Source organism: Misgurnus anguillicaudatus, chromosome 10 (genome assembly GCF_027580225.2).
Source record: "Misgurnus anguillicaudatus chromosome 10, ASM2758022v2, whole genome shotgun sequence".
Classification (NCBI taxonomy): Eukaryota; Metazoa; Chordata; class Actinopteri; order Cypriniformes; family Cobitidae; genus Misgurnus; species Misgurnus anguillicaudatus.
This window is the reverse complement of record NC_073346.2, coordinates 1,748,158-1,769,193: the sequence shown is the minus strand read 5'-3', so window position 1 is coordinate 1,769,193 and position 21,036 is coordinate 1,748,158. Positions and strand designations below refer to the sequence as shown.

The following is a 21,036-nucleotide window of genomic DNA, read 5'->3' as shown; positions in this document are numbered from 1 at the left end:
ATCACTACCAAGACCTGGAGGTTCACTACCTGGTCTCGAAAGGGAGTGATAGAAACTTGGGTAAATAACTGGGCCCGGGTCTCAAGATAACGCGAGAGAAGGTCAGGCCAAACTCAAGGCATCCACTGGCGACAGAGAAAGCTTGCAGGTCTCCACTCTCTTGGTAGAAGTGAACACGATCAGGAGGGCCAACTTCTGAAAGAGGGCACTAAGCTCGACTGATACCAAAGGCTCAAAGGGAGGCTTCTGAAGTCCAGAAAGGACAACAGAAAAGTCCCAATAGGGAACGAGGCTAGACCTAGGAGAGTTAGCGCCTCTGAGGAACCTGACAACCAGGTTGTGCTTCCCTACAGATTTCCCATCCATTAATATGTGGTTTCCTAAAATAGCTGCCACATAAACCTTCAGAGTTGAGGGGGACAATAATCTATCCAAACTTACCTGGAGAAAAGTAAGCACAGATGGACATATCTGCGGGTCCCCACTATGGGAGGAGCACCAGTCTACAAAAAGAAGCCATTGAGATGGTCCTGTCCAGGAAACTGCAGCCGCATGCCTGTTGCACAAAGCGCCACAGATACTGATGATGTGTCTGGATACTCGTCTTAGGGACACACCAGCCCACAGGAAATGGAGGTCTGACCATGGGCTGAAGAGATGACAACACACAAGGGAAATGGAAATCTGCTGCGTGCCATGCTCACCATGGGACTCTGTCATGCAGCCACTACTGAAGTGGTCTCATATGCAGTAACCCAAATGGTGTAACTGCCGATGCCATATGTCCCAGGAGCCTTTAAAAGTTCTCAAGCGTGGCCGTCAGTCTGCCTCAGAGAACACTGAGGTAGTTGAGAACAGACTGAGCATGTTGCTCTGTAAGACGTGCTTTCATGGCAACCAAGTTCAGTTCCATGCCTAGGAAAGAGATGCTCTGCACATGGGAGAGCCTGCTCTTTTCCCAATTGACCCGAATCCTCAATCAGTAAATGTGCTTGCATACTAGGTCCCTGTGGGCACACAACTGTTCCAGAAAGTGCACTATGAAGTATGGGCTGTAAAACCCTTTCTCCATATCATACGCAGGCACAGGCTCTATCGCGCCCTTAGAAAGAAGGACAACAATCTTCGCTTGAGGAACTGCAGCATTCTCTCCACTCATGGAGGAGAAAAAATGTTGTTGAACCTGGGCACGTGCCTGGCGAACTGGATTAGACATGAAAGTATGCGTACTTCAGGTTTATGGCCGCAAACCAATCCTGGTGCAGAATACTTGTGAGGATGTACTTCTCAAGCATGACCCAGGATGCGCATTGTGTTTTACATTGCTGAAGGGCGAGGTCGGACACTGTGCACCAAGATTGGTAAGTGTGTGGCGCATGCGGTGACCCACACATCTTAAGCAGTGATCATGCCCATGTGAGGTAGAGAGGTACCATCCGCACCCAGTGGAACATACACAAAACAATTTTGTATGTAGGAAATGTACACTTTCAGCTTGTGGGGAATACAGAGGAGAATCTTCCACACTTATCTGTGCACTGAAACCAAGGCAGAGACCGCTGAACACGTCATCCACACCAATGACTGCAGAGCAAGGTAAGTAATCAAAGCGTTTGTATGACAAAACCCACTAAACAAATCTGAATGAATGAGCATACTGGCCTCCCTTTATACCGGGCAGAGTCATGGCATGCAAATTTCTTTGATCAACATTCATTGATCATTCATTGGCCATTTTCAGATAGTATCAGAGTGACTGGTCTCCCTGGGTCAAACCCCTATAGTGTCACATCATCGACACAACGTCAAGTGAGTGACAGAAGGGGAACCGATGTAATTGATATAAAACAAAATTATAAGTGTAATTATATATGCAGCTCAATTCTGAACCAACTGAAGTTTATGAAGAAGTTTTGAGGTAAACCAAATTAAAATAGAGTTACAGTAATCAATGCGTAAAGTAACCAGAGCATGAACGAGAATAGCTATGTTATTGGGTGTAAGAAATGGACGAAGACAACAAATGTTTCATAGGTGGAAGTGTGCAGAACGAGTGACATTATTGACATGCATCTCAAACAGTGATTCGCGGGTTGATCCATAATGAGCGGTTGCCTGCGGTCGCCCGCGGTTACGAGTCATCCAAAATATTTTTAATGATATTTGGGTCGCGGTCGGTCGAGTCGTTTGAAATAAAGATGGCAATTAACCAGTGCTTAATTTGTAAAACAAAAGATGCCGGAATGCAAAAGGCCTATTAGAGCAGAGGAATTAGGTCCTGGAATGTGCAAAAAACTGTGCTGAAAACAGCATACTACCTGTACTACACTAATCTTTGGCCATGTTTATATTTATGCATTTTCCTTTACGCATTACGTTTGCGCCTTTCAGTTTGATTATTCCACCATTTCGACCCTCATAAACGGAGTCATTAGTAAACAATGCAGACCCTGTTTTAGTTTGAGAACTCTGGGGTTGTGCTGCAGTGTAAATGAACATAGACAGAGTTTTAATTAGCCTGGTTCTACCAGACTCTCGTACATTTCATTTGTACAGAGAGTTTGGCCTCTCTCCATTGAGAAACGTTTACTTCCTTGTAGGCGGGTTCTCTGTTGAAGTTCAACACTATTGGATCTGCCCAGAGTCACTCAGGGTCTGCCATAACCAATCGCTAACGTGTGGTCGTGACGTATATCATGCGCCGAAACCGGCCGGAACAACAAGTCCGAATGATCAGAGGATTGTCTAGAAAAAGATGTCTGTCAATGAGGGATGCAGGTTTTGTTCATCGAATTTACACTCAGGACAATGATGTATTCAGTCAACTGTCGAAGCTGGGTCTAATCATTAACACAACACCGCTCCGCTCGTTGACACACAACATCCACGTCATCGGTCTCAGCCACTCCCTCTGTTCGCTGATTGGTTCTACAAAAATTAGATTTCTCGAAACGCTACAATAGACCGAAATCCCAGACGTAGTACTGAAGGAAAATGAAATTGAGCGGAAGTGTGTAGGAGGGCGCAGCCAGGCTAGGATTTATTGTGACAGCGCGTCAATTTCAAAGTAAAAAGATTTATTCTGGAAAATGGAGGTTTACAACGGAGGTTTTGCCCGTATGAGGTAAACATCTACCAACAAACTGCAGATTATTTTAACATGTATCCTAATAGCTATGTCTGTTTTATTTTAATGTTTAAGTATTGTTGGGTTTGAATATTGTTGTAATGTTGTTTATGTTTTTTTTTTTCAATTTAATTAGCTTATTATGAGTTTAATTTAAGTTTTATTTGCTACTTTAAAACAAATTTTGCTTCAAATATTTTGTCTCTTAATTATAATTGTTAGATTTTCTTGAATTTGTCTCAGTCTTTCATGTCTCGCCAACGTATTAGAATGTATCTAATACGTAAAATAATAAGCAGGACCAAGTGCATGTGGGGAAAAGAGATTTCATGAAGGTTCTTATGTAGCATAGTTCTTCAGGAGCGATGTTGTCGTGTCAACATTCTTAACCCAAAGTTCTGTCTGTGGGACAGAACTTTATACATGATAACAAAAGGCCTAAACAATAAAAACCTGTTAGGACCTTCTACAGGAGATTGGTATATCGAGCAGTCTACACTGAGGAATGGTGATTCTTTGTTATTCACACTGATCAGTTTCTATAGGCCATTTGGTTCACACCTTCACTGCAGACATATGTGTCATGATTTCGGTCTTACCGGTTTGCTGTATGCCCTGTTTCCCTGTGTTGTTTTGTGTTTGTTGACAGATTCACACGCGCGCCTCACACAGGTGTTCCTGGTTCTCTGTGATTTCCTCACCGCGTCATCTCACCTGAAGCTTGTTTATTCCCAATCGGCAGTAGTATAAAGCTCGCTTTATTCCCCTCAGTATTTGCGAGTCCGTCATTAAATGTACTTGATGTGCTTTTGATGTATGTCACCGTATCTTGTCTTGTCAAATCAAGTTATTTTTAATATATCAGTCTGTGTTATCTGCTGTTCGCTATTTCAGAGATACAGCTGCTGTTTGATCTGTGGATGTTTATTTCTCCGCTGTGGATTTACGACCTGCTATTGGATTTATTAAGACTATATTCCCTCAGAGACTTTTGCCATCCGTTTCGGAGCTCTCAGCAAGCAGGAGAGTTTTCGCCCTTAAGGATATGCCCGGTTGCGGGTTCTAATGACTGTTTCTCTGTATATCCATAGATTGCCGTGGAAAGCCCGTCTGGCTCAGCCCATCAACCCTCCTGTTTCTCCACCTGTGGTTTCCCGCTGCGGAGGCATGGTAATTTGGGTGGTCTCTCCCCGGTGGTAGGGTAGAGAGTGCCCGATCGTCTAGGCTTCTGTGCTGCGGCACGCTCAGGAGCGGCCTACGTGCCTCACCCAAATAGGGGTCCAGACGCTTGTGTAGCTCCCAGTGCCGAGGACGGCAGGGGCATCTCCTATCTCTCTGTTCGGTGTGACATCGGGGTTCAGATACCTGAGTAATTCCCCGGGTCGAGGAAGGCCGTGGACGGTCGAGGCATCTTCTGTTCTTCGTTAACCATCAGCAGTTTATTCTGTTATCTTCTATTGTCAAATAAAAGTAACTTTTGCATTGGGATCCTGACTCTGTCGTTCCTTACAATATGTTGATTACATCAGGGCACAGTTGCAATGTTATGCATCAGACATTGATTACACATGAAAGAAATCTACACAAAATCCTTCATAATCGATGTTTTGTTGTTAGGTTTTGTGAATATCAATTAATAAGAACAATAAAAGCAACACTATGCATCTCATTGATGCATATGCTACCGGATGCCGAAAGATGCCGTGAGTATATCACTTACTTTTCAAAGTGTGCATACGACTTTTAAAAATCAACGTCATATACATTTTTAAAAGGCTACTTTAGCCGACCACGTGTTTTTGACGGAGGACGCGTGTGAGGGAACATACGAGCACAGAGAACAGCGACGGCAGGTAAAGGAAAAATAAGTTAAATGGTGTTTTTCTGACGAATACAGTCAGTTTGTAAGAAAATTTTTAAATGGACTATAAGATCATCAATATGAACTCTGAACAATGAACTATTATAAACATAACAGCATGAAATTGCTGAAGAGGAACTTGCAACATTAAAGCAATAAGCATTTATGTAGGCTAAAGCTATACATCACCTCTTATGTTTTAGCTAAGTTAATTTTTAACGGTTAGACTAAGGCGCGTACATCATGCAGCGCTTTTCACATCCGAATCCCACTTAAGATAAATATAAACTAATAAATTACATAAAATGTCCTTAAAAATGTGCATAATATATTTTTATTTTTTAATATATATAGTATATTATGTTTTGTATACCACGTGAGGTGGGGGATCCGCATAAATAGGAACACAGACAGTCAAAACCCGAGAAGTCCCGAATCCTGTTCTGGGAGGATCCGGCTCACATTAAGCCCTGCAATTAACTATTTTAAACAATTACTACTATATATATATATAATTTTTTTTGTGGTCCGAGTTGCGGGTGGGTTAGTTGAAAACGTCGGTTGGGTGCGGGTTGTTTATACATTGACCTGCGCATCACAGATCTCAAATGACAACCAAAATCAAATAAAAAATGACACCCAGGCACTTAACCTGTGGAGATAGAGAAATTTTGGAGTTACTAAAAAAAGGATATTTTGATAAATGATGATAAGCACACAGTTGACGGCACCCATTGAATTCCATCGGATTTGTTTTTCTACCATGGTAGTCAATGGTTACCATCAGGTGTGCGCCTACCATCATTTATCAAAATATCATCTTCTGTGTTCAACAGAATAAAGAAATTCATACAGATTTAGATCAAAATTAGGAGGAGTAAAATAAATGATGACAGAATTTAATTTTTGGTTGAACTATAGCTTTGTGCACAACCTGTTACGTTACTGTAATGATTAGGACTTGACCATTAATGTATTATCAATGTATTATTATTGTTTTAGGTGTTCTTGTACCTGTATGTGTTCTGTGATGATCCTTCATTGCGGAGAGAGTCAGGAATGCATAATGACATGAAGGCCAACCGCACTTAAATGGCTTGTTTCCTGTGTGCAGCTTCATGTGGTTATTCAGAGCCCATTTCTCACTAAAGCTTCGCTCACACAGGTCACACTCAAACTTCCTAGAAGAAAGAGATAACATTTACAGAATCTCCGCAAGCACAGTGGTCTGTATAAACAAACACTGATAATTTAAAGTGTGCAAGCATCATTTCTTTGGAATCACTTCATTTGAGCTTTTCATCTCATTTAATTAAATTTGACTGGTATAGGGCTTTCCACTTTCATTGTTATAAAATAGATTTACAGATGGTACTTAACCAAAATAATACTTTTGTTACCCCTTTTCAAGCTGCAGCAGTTGTGTCAATATGTGTTTGCTTTAAAATATTATTTACCTTTACTTTAAAAAAAAAAAGAAACAGAACATATGATACATAGCACATATATACATATATAGAATAATATTAAAACTAAAAAGTATTAAAAGACTGTATTAATAAAACCTGAATTAAAACATTTAATTGCTTTTCAGTGTTCATTATGTATGTCTTAACATAATATTTATAGGTACACTGTTAAAACAAAAACAACTGAGCTCAGTTCCCTAGCCAAAGAAGGCATTAAATTATGGTTAGGAAAACGTTTTAACTTGTATTAAAAAATACAAAATAAATAAAAAAAACAAATCAAGCGGTTCAAGAGTTTGAATTTCATTTTGTACGTAAGAGCAGGAACGACAGTGGCTATTTTCATTAATATAACAGTTTGTTGCAATGGCCGAGCAGCTGCATTCAAGCCTCACATCTCCAAGTCCAATGTCATGCCCCAGAAGGCATCTTGTTAAAGTTTTTGTCAAGCATCAGCACTGATGACACATCTGCTAAACAATTCCAACTGTGCCAGCGTGTAAGAAAGAGAGAATGACAGAGGATTGTCTGTCATTATTACACGGCTCTCTAAAATGCTAGACTCTGACTGGTCAGTCACGACATTTCAAGGTTTGTTCTTTTCAGATAACTACCACTCAAAACTAATAACACACGGTAACCCGGATGCTGCAAATCATTTTGATGGGTAGAGCTTAATGTTACACACAATTGTATATAAATTTGTCTTTTAATAACATATCCGGCATTATATTTATAAATGATTAAACCAAATAGTGTGTTCATGACCTTTATAAAATAAACGTGTTTTCCTCACGGAAGGTCTGTATTCGGTAAAAATAAGCAAATAAAATATTTAAATTCAATATTTAATGGTCCTTACCCAGAGCTGTATATTAACTTTTTTTGCACATAACACTGGTGCTACAGAGGTTGAAAGTTTGCAGGATCTCTTAAACCTAAATGAAATGAAATCCTAATTTCTAATTCATATTAGAATGACTTCAGTCTCCCCAAAAAAGCTCAGGATGTGTTTCGTGCCAAGAGAGGTCACACTAAATACTGACTGATGCCTGAAGATTGTTTAGTGAAGAAGACATTTAGTTTTTGAAAATTGTTTTGTTTTTTATTCTGTTTGTATCTTAAAAAAGAGTGAAAAATAAATATGGATGGACATTAAAACTTTGCTAAAACAACAAAGCTGGAGGTGGTGGCCTAAAGCCGAAGGTATACTAGGGACGTCTGCATATGCGCGGAGAGAGATTTCTTACAATGTGTGCGCTCTCAACACCGGGGGCTTTCTTTTGTTCCTGATTTTCGTTCTTACTGTAGCATGCAAATAATGTAAAAGACCATTCTCTGCCCAAGTTTACACAAGCACTTCCTCTAGCTTTTTAACTCTTTCACCGCCATTGACGAGATATCTCGTCAATTAAGAGAAAATGCTTCCCCGCCAATGACGAGATTTTCCGTCTTTCCGCAATACCGCTATTATCCACCAGGTGGCACCCTTCCGCAACTTTTTAAACCCGGAAGTAATGCCTTATGGCAAGCAGCTGCATGTCCGTGTTGAAGTTTGCATTTGCTGAAATTTTTGCTTCAAGTTCGTTTAGTACTGTTCACTTGAATGCTTTCTGTTTAAATCATATAGACCTTTCTGTTTAGTTATAAAATTAAAATTAACCTATTAATCATATTAATATGTTGTAGGGCGGGCTAGAACAGTATAAGACTTTCCCAAACACATTTTTATAGGTTCAAAAATAGTGTCTGTTATAGTTGCCATCAAAGGACCCAGGTATGAATTTTTGTCAATATAGCACACCCCTAGGCTGCATAAATGCACAAAGGTAAGCTATTATTAGAGTAATAAGTTATTTTACACTTTTATGCGCATGCCCAGTTACGTGATTGTTCATGTTTCATGCGTTTATGGTGGTGTATAGTGTGGATGAAGATTATTTTTAAAATGCCAGTATAAACAAGGATCGTTTTCATTGTAAAACGCAAATGCTCTAATGCAGTGGTTTTCAACCTGTGGGCCGCGGACCCTAGTGGGCCGCAAAGGTATTGCAGGGGGGCGCCAATTATTATTATTAAATTAAATAAGAATATTGTTTATACATGTAAAATGTCTACTCATATTAAAATATGTTAATTTGAGCGATATAATTAAATAACTAAAAATAAATATTAAACGATAACTATGTGTTTGCTATTTGAGCTCGCTGATTGGTTTTAATTACAACCCGCCAATTTATCTAATATTTTTTGCTGCATACATGCTACAACTTTAAACATGGATAAATGTCTGCACTCTTAAAACAAATGTGTTAAATTAACACATCTTGTGTCTAGTTAAGGACAACACACCTAGTGTGTTGTCCTTAAATTAACACATCTCTGTGTTATTTTTAGAACAACACACTTTGTGTTGTTTTAACACATCTTGTGTTGTCCCTTTTATTTATATGAACTCTAAATCAGCACGAAATGACACATAATGTGTTAAAAACGACACATAATGTGTTAAATAGTTTAACACAAAGCAATGTGTCCAAATTATGTTACATTTCGACTACAAAGATAATCCACTTTTAATAAAGATTAATGTTTCCACGGGTGAAATGCTCCTTTAATCAGTAAGAATGGCCCACCTCTCTTTGGGTTGACCCAGTCCATGCTTTCCCAGAAGATGAGTGTTAAGATGTTTTTTCATCACAAATGCCCACCTGTAACACAAATAAATACATGAACAATACTTTTTAAAGCATCACATTATAAAGAAACTCTCTATCATTGAGGAAACTTCAATGATAACAAGATCTTTGTTTCATATTTTATTCAATGAATCATGACTTTAATGATATGTGTGAACCTGTCTGTAAAAACTATGAAAGTCATTATTTTGGGGTATTACTGTACAGTACATTCTATAGACCTTTTGCGTGTTTGCAAACAGAGATGACGTTTATTGTGGGCGGAGCCCAACTGGTGGCAGAAAGTGAATGCTTCTCAATAGCTGTGTGAAGTGTTTTAGCATTAAACTGTGATTTTTAAGGATCCGGTGTTCTGTAGAAGTCTGTTTCCCCTATATTTCTCTTAAGTGTAATGTTTCTTATAACGTTTTCACCAAGTTACGTTTATTTTTTAAATAAATTAAAAGTGTAAATGGCTTGGCTACTGATATGTGTACCTGTATGTAATGTATATGTATTGTTCTTTATTGGTAAATCAATTATTTTTACAGTATGAATCGCTGAAGTACTTATAAGAGCAGTACTATCATGTATTTTGTATAATATCTTTTATTAAATATTTCCTGTTTTCAATTTCTAACTTATATATTTTTAGCCTACGTGTTTGATCTAAAACTATTATGTTAACATACAAATTAATTTGTATAGGCCTGTTTATATATACTTAACACTTTACATCGTGTGTGTGTGTTATGTTTATATATTTATTAGTAAACATCATAATTTAGAACAAACAGGAAGAAGACATAGGCTAAGATATAAGATAAAAAGAAATAATAGAAAACGAAAAAAATACAAAAACTTTAATAAATGGTAATATTATTGATATTATGAACTAATTCAAATCTGTATAATCTTTCTAAATAAATTATAAACGTAACGTGATGAAAACGCTATAAGAAACACATAGAGGGATCAGACTTCGACAGACTTTTTCTCTATTTATTTTCTATTCAAATTATTAAAAGATTTTCAGATGATTTCATCACTCCAGTCTGTCCGGTTGAGGGCTTAATGCAACCATAAACACCTACGTTTATCTTCAAATGGTGTCTTCGACTACGGTATACTATAAAAATGAAGGTCATCTATTTTGGCATTCCTATTGGCAATCCCTCAACAGCACAACAAAACATTTTCTAGTGAGTTATATTGTTCGTTTCACTCGTGTCTCATTCATTTCCACTGTTTTCTGCCACCATACACTCTAAAAACAAACGGTGCTACACAGCACCAAAAGTGGCTCCCCGCTCGCAATCATAGAAGAATCGCCCTCAGTGTCATATACCACCGGTGAAGCACCGGTGAAGCACCTGTGTAGAACCGCATAGTGCCATGTAGAACCATATGTGGTGCTATATGGCCCCTATTTGGTTCTACACAGGTGCTTCACTGGTGCTTCACCGGTGCTATATGGCACCAAAACGGTTATTCCATGACCACGAGCAAAGAACCACTTTTGGTGCTTAATAGCGCTGTTTGTTTTTAGAGTGTATGTGCGCGTGACGTAACTGTGACTTCGACTCGCAAAAGGTCTATACAATGTTAAGAACATTCTGTGAAAATGTAACCTTAATAATTTGAATACTGATCATTTTAATACAAGTATTAAAATTAAAGTAAAATCAATGATTGAAATCAATCTTTGATGCCTCTTATCTCATAATTGCATGATGAGACTTTAGCCTGGATTTCACAGACACAAATTAAAACTGTGTAAATATTTACTTATTTATTGTTATTGAAAAGTATTTACAAAGACCCACCAAAGACTAATAATTCTTACAATGAGGTAATTGCAAAAAACATACTTGTCAATAAACAATTTCACCCATAATACAACAGGAATGTATAACACAACAGGCCATGTTACTTATTACCGTCAACATCTCTCCACAGCCAGTGGAACCCACAGAATAAGAGGACGGCCGTACCAGCAGGCAAAACCTGCCCCATCCGCACCAGCTGACGCATGGTCACACCCCAGAGACCACAGCAGAAACCCCACTCTGCACCACTGGCCCCCAAAAGTGCCAATGACTGAGATCGAGAGGGACAGACACCAACTTTTTTTTAGATGAAACCAAGTTGAAAAATAAAATGCAATTGATAATTTTAAATGTCATAACTGTACTATTTTAGTAAGCTGTCTGGATACATTGTCTGCTCATAAAGCATTGAATTAGGGGCGGCAGTGGTTCAGTGGTTCATGTAGGTTGTCTACAAATCGGGAAGATTGTTTTGGAGATTGATCTCCCGTTCTTCCATTACACTGTAGTGTTTAACTTAAGCAGGGCTGCGCATACCTAATCGCGAATGACATAAAAGTATTGCAAGAGAGTTTAGAGACAGTTGCATTAGAGCAACACACTGCCACCAACTGGACATAAATATGAATTACATTTAGACAACTTAAAAGTGCAATCTGTCAAAAGGGCATTCAGATTTTTCTTTTCCCTTCCAAAATTTTCAATCAAAGACTTTTCGGTTAACGCGACCAAACACACACAACAAAATTGCAAAATCAAAAAAGGTATGTTTCTTTTAGCTAAAATATTGTGGCACAAGCACATGTTCCCTCACAACAGACAACATGCGGTCCAACAGTTCATTCTGCATGGTTCTTGAAGTTTCCTTAAACACAGTGGCATTCTCGTAAGTGCTCCTTTAAACTCCATAAACAACAATGTCAATCAAGCCACGGGATATAGACTGGATTATCTGAGCTCTCATTCCCATTATGTCCACGCAAAGTCAGCTCAAACGCAGCACAAAATTTTGTGCAGTCTACCACGTCGTCAACAATAAGTCATAGTCAACATTAAAACATAGTCATGACAGCTAGCCAACTCCGTTTGACATTGGAAGTGGTGGAGCACACATACTGCAATCTTTTGACTTTGTTGATCGATCTGGTCTAAACATCTTAATCCATTATTTATTCTTCCTTGTAAAGGGTGATTTCGTAAGGATAAAATCATATTTCCCTTCAAGATAATCCCTCTTAAGATACTTCACTTGCTTCCACTGATCAGTACTGTAGCTATCAGTTAAATGACAACCTGCAACGTGGTTATAAGACTCTGAAAATGATACAATCACATGAGGTAAAAAACAAACAAAAAAAATATTTATTTGTTTACAACATAAGTGAGAGGGTTTGGGGCACACAGTGCTGCGCCCCAAGGCGGATCTGAAACCAGCCAATTAAAGCTCAGCCTCAAGTCACATGCTTTTGCCACATTTACTGACATATATAGACACTCGTCTGTGGTGCGCCCCAGACACACACACATGACACACACAACAAACTCAGTTGGCGGCACCCCAGCGCTCCCTATTGAGCAGCCTGATTATGACTGTGATGACATATAGCAAGTTTCATTTGAGAATGATTTTGTCAACTGATACAAATTCCCTAATGTTTTGTCGTGAGGGCCTTGTCGTTAGTTTTTTAACTTTTTACCCGCCATTGACAAGTTATCTCGTCAATTTAAAAAAAAAAATGCTTGACATGATTTTACGGAAATCCATATTTCTGCTATTATCCACTAGGTGGCACTCCTACACACGTTATAAAACACTACACCATCTATGGATCCAAAAATTCAACTATCTCAGCTTTTTATTAAAAATGTAGTATTTTTGAAGAAACACAGCCATATTTAAGAAGTGATAAAAAAAGAACAAAAAGATAGTATAAGAGTTTTTTGTTGTTGTTGGCAGAGTGTCTGTTCTTTCATTTGATATATTGTATGTTTATATATTTGAAGAAGACAATTTTCTTGAAGGCATTGAACTTTTGTGAAAATCATAAAAAAGGCTGGCACTGGCTGGCAACTTTTATAAAATAGCTGGCAGGGAAAGAATTACGGATTGAGAAAGCTTGACCAATAATGTAAACACTCATGAAAACAGTAAGGGGCAAAACAAAAACAAATAGGGTTTCAGCACTCTGTGCATGAACCACTAACAATCTCTGTGCAGAATATAAATCACTGTACATCTGTCTTTCGTGAACTTACCCACAAATGTGACATTTGTACTCTCTCATGCCCAGGTGTCTCTTGACATGGTTGCGGGCATCACCTAGCTGAGCAGTGGCAAAGTTACAGATCTTGCACATGAATGGTTTGGATCCTGTAAAGTACAAACAATAAACATTTAATTTGTTTCATCATAATGAAAAGCATGTAAAAATAACATTTCTGTAACTTTCTAAACTCTTGTGGGAATAAGGGATTCAATTTTCATTTCTATACTGCTTCTTACAGTTATGAAAAATAACAAAGCAGCTTTAAAGCAAATACATTGTATATTATATGAAAAGCATGGCAGGTACACGCAGGCAAATATAAAATAAGGCTGATGAAATATATACAGTACATGGTATTTTTCTGTAAATTAGCAATACCAACTGCAATATCAATTGGATAGGTTTATTTGTAGGGTAAGGTGGTGCCAAACCCTGACAAAAGATATTTGAAAGACCCGCACCAAATGCCTGAATCCACAGGGAATAGCGTCCTCTCGGGTATTGGCTTGCAGCGCCTCGCTGACGGACATTTGTAGAGCTGCAGGCTGGGCAACACCTTACACGTTTACTAGGTTCTATAGTGTTTGTGTCATTCCGGTTTTCTCTCGTGTTCACACCTCAAACTGGTAGAGAGACTGAGAGCCCCAGCTTGTGGGTCATTATTGCGCTACATTAGTGCCAACAATCCTTTATTGTAAAATTTGGTAATTCAGTGTCTGGAGTAAAAACTAAGTTACCCTCAGCAGAGCTATTTCTGCGGTCTCTGTACTGGTGTAGTCTTGTTAGAAAGACACCTCTAGAGACCTCGATATGCAGTAAAACCCTTTGCGGCTATTTCATATCGTCACGTTTCATCACCATGGCTTGCTGTACCATTGCTGAGTCGGCCAGGTCTCAGTGACTGGGCTTTCTCGGCAAAAAATCGGATTATGCAGTGCACTTGCTGCTCATTTTATACTCGTACTGCGCCAACAGATGAAAATACTGCATTTCAACATTCATTGGCTCTTTTGTATAAACTCGAAGCAAACTGGTCCTTCGAAGCAAGTTCCCAATATGTCGGTCATCTACGTTACGTCTCTGTTCCCTTCCTTCAGGGAACAAGGGTTACATACGTAACCGAAACGTTACGTATGTATTTAAAAGTAAGTGTTTACTCAAGGAAGTGAAAGTTTATTAGATTAAATGAAAGTATTGGATTTTTTAATCCTTAAGCATAAAATTAAAAAAAAAAAATTGTATTTATGAAATGTAGTAAAGTTGTACCTGAGTTGAGTAAAAATACTGTCAACCTCTGAATTATCATTATTTATAATTATAAGCTCTCATGGCTTTGTTCTTCTGACCCAATGTTGAAATTATTTAATGACCCCTTCTTCTGAATGCAGCATTTAATCTTACGAAGGAGGATTAGAGCCAAGCCAAAATAAAAATAAAAAAATCTCGAGCTTATTCTTTACGTTGTTTACTGCATTAAGACAGTGATATAAATACGTACGACGAGGGACATTCCTGAAATTCAAGCTCCGCCTTTCGCGCTTTCAGAGTCACTCACGCTGGCCGCTAGCTGAAGCCTCCGGAGGTTGCATGTGTAGGCGGTATACGTCATCAAGACAGTCTTATTTCGGAATATTAACAATTATAAAGCTGACAATTATTCTTAATTAATTGTAAATTGATGTAATATGCTTATGACTTGCGAATGTAATGCTAAGTTCATTTAAATAAACCAGGCTTGATGACGTATGCAGCCTGCGAGCTGCGTAGACTGAATCTTTCGGATTTTACAACAGCCGCACGCCGAGATAAACCTGTGATCTAATGCTTTGATTGGAAAGCCTGTTGAAGACATATTTTCGAGGACATTAAAACAACTCGCCAAGAAAGCGAAACGGGGATTTTAAATGACAACGCGACAGGAAAAACATCAAGACCAAAGTCAATATTGGAGTTAGTTTTTAAAGATGGGGCTCATGAAGTTGCTACTTTCTATCTTCTCCACAGGTAATTTAGCATATTCGTTTACATCTATATACAGTCTATGTTGTAAACTTGAAGTTTTATAGTTCCTTGGCTAACTATAGTATGGTTATGCAGTTAGTGTAAACACGCATGTGGTTTAATGTGTTCGAACAGCCACACGCCGTCTCTCCGCCCATTTATGTAATCTGAGGTACTGAGATAAATGTTTTCATCTTTTCTGACCTATAGCACAAACACACGGTGACAGCCCTATTTTTAGCCTTTCATTGATAAAACGCCGCTGATCTGCGCGTCTATCGTTTCATTTTACAAGTGTGTGAAAGTTGAGCGATCTTATTTCACCAATATCAGAGATTAAAGCTCTTACATATACACGGACATGTAACGTTTACTTAAAACATAAGCATTGGACTCTGACATAATATTAGTTTGCATCCATTTAAACCCGTCATGATTAAATGACAGGAAAGGGACTCGTCCACAGACCATCTCCTCAGTAATCTGGAGAGAAGCGGTCGAAAATGGACAAAAAGAGACGGATTTAAACACCAAGTGTAAACGTAATGTGTCTCTCTCGTCCACTTGTGATCTGATCGATGAAAACACATCTAAATACCAAAACCCCATTCACACAGACCTCTGGTCCCAGAAAATACCCGTAAAATTGCCAGACAAGCGTCTATGTGAACAAAAACTCGTTCCGTTAATCTTCTGGGATCGTTGCCGGAAAGAGGACCTAGTAAGATACGCGGGTACCCTCTGTGTAAACAAGAATGCCGTAAAGGGCGTGTCGAAGTGAGGATCACAACACAAGTTATGGTTCAGCTCCTTACAACGAGAGATAACATGCATATAAACATTCATCACGAGAAATGTTGCAAACTAGATTGACGCAGTAATCAGGAAATGATAAATGAGACGCACAAACAATGACGCACGTGCCGTAGTGAGGACTTGCGTGTCATGGCAACATGAAGTTGGTTCAACTCTTTAAAATGAGGGATTTTCAACATTCACGACGAGAAATGTCAGCATACTAGACTGAAGCAGATATCAGGTAAGTTAGCTCGTTACTTACTGTGTTGAAACGGAGATCATTCAGCAGCATAAAAGAATATCGCGTCACGTGCTCATTTGAGCTATAATAATCGAAAATACCCGCATGTCATCCCAACAAGATAATATCGTTCAGCTCCTCAAAATGCGGGTTTTAAATGCATATAAACAATCACGATGAGAAATTTCTGAAAACTGTATCAAAGCAGAAATCAGGGAGCTCGTCAAATATCCACTCTGAAGCTGAGATCATTCACCAGCATAGAACTGTGCATTCACGCGCTCCTTTGTAGTCTTATCATAAACAAAAATGCACGCGAGTTGTTTCTGGAGAGAGAAATGATATATAATATGCAAACTTCAGACGCTGCGTGGAAGAGAGGGCGGGACTTTCAACATGTCAAGTGTCTTTCCGGGACCATCAGATGCCGTGTAATCTTGGCAGTGTGAACGAAAAAAAACCCTAACTATTCCGGAAAAATCCAGGATGCATTTAACGGGTATTTAACGGAATTTCTGTGTGAAAAGGGCTCAAGTGTAACAGCCCCTGGGATATTTTTCCTCGCGTGGATGAAAAAGGAGTGTCTTAGCTACGTATATGGTTGCTTTTTTTATGTGATTTTAAGCGGACATATCATGACAATCAGACTTTTTCCATGTTAAACATAAATCTGTGTGTTTTACGGATCACAGGCAAAGTACATTGCAAATTGTTCATTTTTTTCATTGCTTTTGCTTTGTAGCTACTGGAAGCCATGTTAACCTTGGCATGAAAGGGGGCCCCCGTACTAGTTAAAACGCGTTCCGAATGGGGGGGGGGGGTTTAGAAAGTAATATTCAGTTGGTTGTCATATACAATTTTACCGCTAGATGGGAGTAGATCCTACACAGTGGAGCTTTAACCAAACCCATTATTCATCAGGATATTCTGTTCATTGCATACCTGTTTTATTAACTCTTTCGCCGCCACTGACGAGATATCTCGTCAATCAAGAGAAAACGCTTCCCTGCCAATGCCCTTTCGCAACTTTTTAAACACGGAAGTATTGCCCTATGGCAAGCGGCTGCATGTCCGTGTTTGATTTAAATATAATCCTCTGTTGTATAATCTTGATTAAACCGTGGTAATCAGATTTCTTTTAAATGCATACTCAAGTGTCAAAATCTGTCCACAGGGGGATTCTCCACTAAATTACTGCTATAATACCTCAACCATAAGACTGAGGAAGGACACTTTGGCTTTTTCTACAAATACACCTGTGTGACTTTAGACTGGTGTGTGTGGTCCAGGGTCACATACGATGTGTTCTGTACTATTGGGTTTGATTTACATTAAAAAGAGAAAGCCACATACACACACCAAAGATTTGGAAGTGACAGAGATAGTTGTACCTGTGTGTGTGCGAATGTGAGCAAGGAAAGCCATGGAGTTGCTGCTCTTGCACACTTTGCCACAGTACTTGCACACATTGCCCTGGTTCTCTTGACGCTCTCGATTAATTTGCTCGGTGTCCTCCAGTACATATTTGTTTACTTCTTTTAGCATTTCCTCATGCTTCTCTTTAATGTGCACGAACAGATCCTGCTCTGTTGGGCATGGCTCGTTGCATCGAACACATTTGAAGCTAGCGCCACCTTCCGGAAGGTCCTCAATGCTTCCCTGCTCATTGCGCACATGTGCTGCACTGCTCAAGTGCTGATGCAGATTACTTTCAGTGTAAAAAGACTTCCCACAGAGCAGGCAATGGAAATTCTTCTCCTTGGATGGATGTTTCATTGAAATATGGACATTCAGGCCACTTAGTCCATCCGCCAAAAATCCACAGTCTTCGCAGCGGATACATGGGTTTGGCATTGTGGTCTTTGTCTCAAGTGTTTTAGACTTCCTGACAACCTGCTGTTGTGATTGGTCTGTAATCTGATCTCTGTCAAGTGACACCTGTTCATGCACTTCTATGGCTTTTAAGGAAAAGATGCACACATCGAATGGAAGCTCTCTGCGGATTCGTTTTTCTTTGGAGGGACTACCACCTCCCAAGTCAGTAATTTCGTCTTCTTCAAACATGCTTTCTTCCTCCACCTCCCCTGGCACACCATCTTTCTCTGTTGTCATTAACTGGACTGTATGAGACACAGCTGACTCGGTAGGGTTAGTTGCTGACTCTTTGTTCTCGTTGGATGCAATATCTAAAGTCTGCTGTTTTGCTGGTTCATTTGAATTATTCTCATCATCTGCTATTAAACACTTTGTAGTTATGGCACTTGCAGCTGTTGGATCAGAATTGTCAGAGTACGGTTCTGATCCTAAGTGTGTCTCATCGCAAGTCTGCTCTATTTTGGCTGAGATCTGATCAGGCAAACTTTCACTGGAGTTTCGCTTCTGTCTCTCCAGATAGCTCTTACGTTTCTGCTTGTGTTTTTCTGTCGCTGCGTGCCGAAACATCTCTCTGCGAGTCACAGTGTAGTAGCTGCATGCTACACAGACAAACTCAAAATCTTTTGTGTGCCTACGTCGCACATGAAGGGCAAGAGACAGTGCTGAGTGAGCAACAAAGTCACACTGAGAACAAGAGTTCGCCAAGTGATCCTTGTTTTTGTTACAAGGTAGACTGGAATGGTTTTCTTCCATGTCACCAATAGTCGTCTCAATTTCTGCAAATTTGTCTGTCAGTACTGCCTCATCTTCCTTCGTCTGACCTGGCGGTTCATCATTTAGCAGAACCACCCCAGTGCCTTCACTTCCAGCTGCTTGCATTTTATTGATGTGCTTTTTGGTTTCACAGTGACGGTCCATGTCACCTTTGGTCACACAGTAGTAGCTGCATAGCTTACAAACAAAGCTGTACATCCGACTGTGCCTACGCCGTATATGCACACTAAGGTTGGTGGCATTGGAAGCTACAAGCCCACAATGGCTACAAACAGTCAGGTTAACAGTCTTTGGTCTACCTCGCTTCCGTTTGTTAAAGGAGCCTTGTCTTATATTCTCAGGTGGCTCTGTTAATACACTCGATTCTTCCACCACTTTGTCAGAGCTCTGTTCATGGATTATTTCTGCATTCTTTCCTTGTTCATCTGAGAGAATTACAGGGATTTTTTCAACACAGTCTTTAAATAAAGGACTTTTATTTTGCTGTTTGGCCAGCTGTTGGTGGGCTTCTTCTGACAGGTGAATTTCCATAGTTTCTTTGGTGGCTGTGTAGTAATGGCATGCCTTACAGTGAAAACGGTGCTCTGCAGGATGTTGAATTTTGATGTGTTGCGCCAACATCACTGAGCTGTCAGCTGTGAAGGTGCATGTCCCACACTGATGCTGTGACCAGCTTCCTGCAGAATTTGTCCTCATTTGTATCGCAGGTGGAGACGAAACTGATTCTGGAGGCATTGTCTTCTTTGCTTGTAATGAGTCTTGTTGCACTAACATCTTTCTTTTGTGCTTACTGCTCAGGCAGTGCTTTTCATAATCACACTCCGCAACACAAGAATAGCTGCAGAAACTACAGAAGTAGTTTATTTCTTTAGTGTGATGCCTGTTAATATGCATATCCAAACTAGGTTTGTCTTTGACATTTTCATTTATTTCACTGTGTTCTTTATTTTCAACGTGAAAACTGCAACCTGCATTATCACTACATGCAGTGGGCTCCACCATTTCCAGCAGCATCTGGGTGGGACTGGTTCTTCCATCCTCACGTTTGCTGTCTGTTAAAACTATGCACTCATTTGATTGTTTGTTAGAGGTCACTTCCTCTGATATTGACACTGAAGTATTTTTCAGTTGTGGCTCTGAAAGCAGTGTTTTTTGCAATTTCGTCTTTTGCATAAAATTTATATCAGATGCAATCAATGCATCAGAACTGCTTTTAATATGCAAATCTCTTTTATGGGAATGTTTCCTTTTTGAGTGAATTTTTAGTGCAGTTTGAGTTTTTGCTACAAAACCGCAGTGCAAACAAAGCAAAGCATCAGTTACTTCTGCAGAACCATGTTCATTAGACTTTGTCAAAACGGACTTGTTCTCTGATATAGCAGCCACAGCACATTCGCTCGTTTCTTCAAAAGATCCTTTTTCTGGGTCATTTGAAGATTTAGTCCGTTTAGGTGGAGATGTGACATCTTCTGTCTCGTTATTGCTGGCTTTGTTCTTAGATTGCCCATTGTCTTTTGAAATTTCCTTTCCAGATCTTAATTTTCGCTTTAGACTGTCCATTTTGCTGTCTGCTCTTTATGAAAAACCAGATATTTTTTGAGGATCCATGAAATTCCTATAAAAAAAAAAAGAAATCCTCATAAATTCTTTAAATACATTTGAACATTCTAAATATTATTATATATCATTTGAGAATAATAAATAAAAATTAAAAGTAAAGTAAAAGAGGATATCAATTTACACTCAAGCTAGAAGTTTCACACTCAGAATATAGATCATCTTCTTTAACATATAATTGATAAGGGGTTTACTAGGGTTGTGCCGATGGACGATATCATTGTCCATTGTGATGGTTGACAGACATCACGATGGAGAGACACCATCGTGATGCCACACCCCAACCCACTCCACTGCGAGTCGACATACACTAACTATCTTCTATAGACTATAGTTAAAGGGGACATTCCATGAAAATCAGACTTTTTCCATGTTTAAGTGCTATAATCGGGTCCCCAGTGCTTCTACCAACCCAGAAAACATGAAAAATACCAACCCTGTAACTTTGTTTTGGTAAGGCTCTTTCTGCAAGGATGTGAATATATAGGTCATTCGGATT

General features: G+C 39.2%; 1 protein-coding gene across 2 annotated transcripts in view; it reads right to left on the bottom strand.

Moving 5' to 3' along the window:
* Positions 1–21,036, bottom strand: part of znf407 (zinc finger protein 407) — a 41,750-nt gene that overhangs the window by 4,643 nt on the left and 16,071 nt on the right. For both annotated transcript variants that reach the window (XM_073871769.1, XM_073871770.1), the window contains exons 2-5: positions 17,663–20,535; positions 13,221–13,335; positions 9,094–9,168; positions 6,003–6,169 (exon numbers count right to left, since the gene is read on the bottom strand). In XM_073871769.1, the coding sequence (XP_073727870.1) occupies positions 6,003–6,169; positions 9,094–9,168; positions 13,221–13,335; positions 17,663–20,480 (3,175 nt within the window). In that variant the 5' untranslated portion in view covers positions 20,481–20,535. The remainder of the gene's footprint in view (positions 1–6,002; positions 6,170–9,093; positions 9,169–13,220; positions 13,336–17,662; positions 20,536–21,036) is intronic.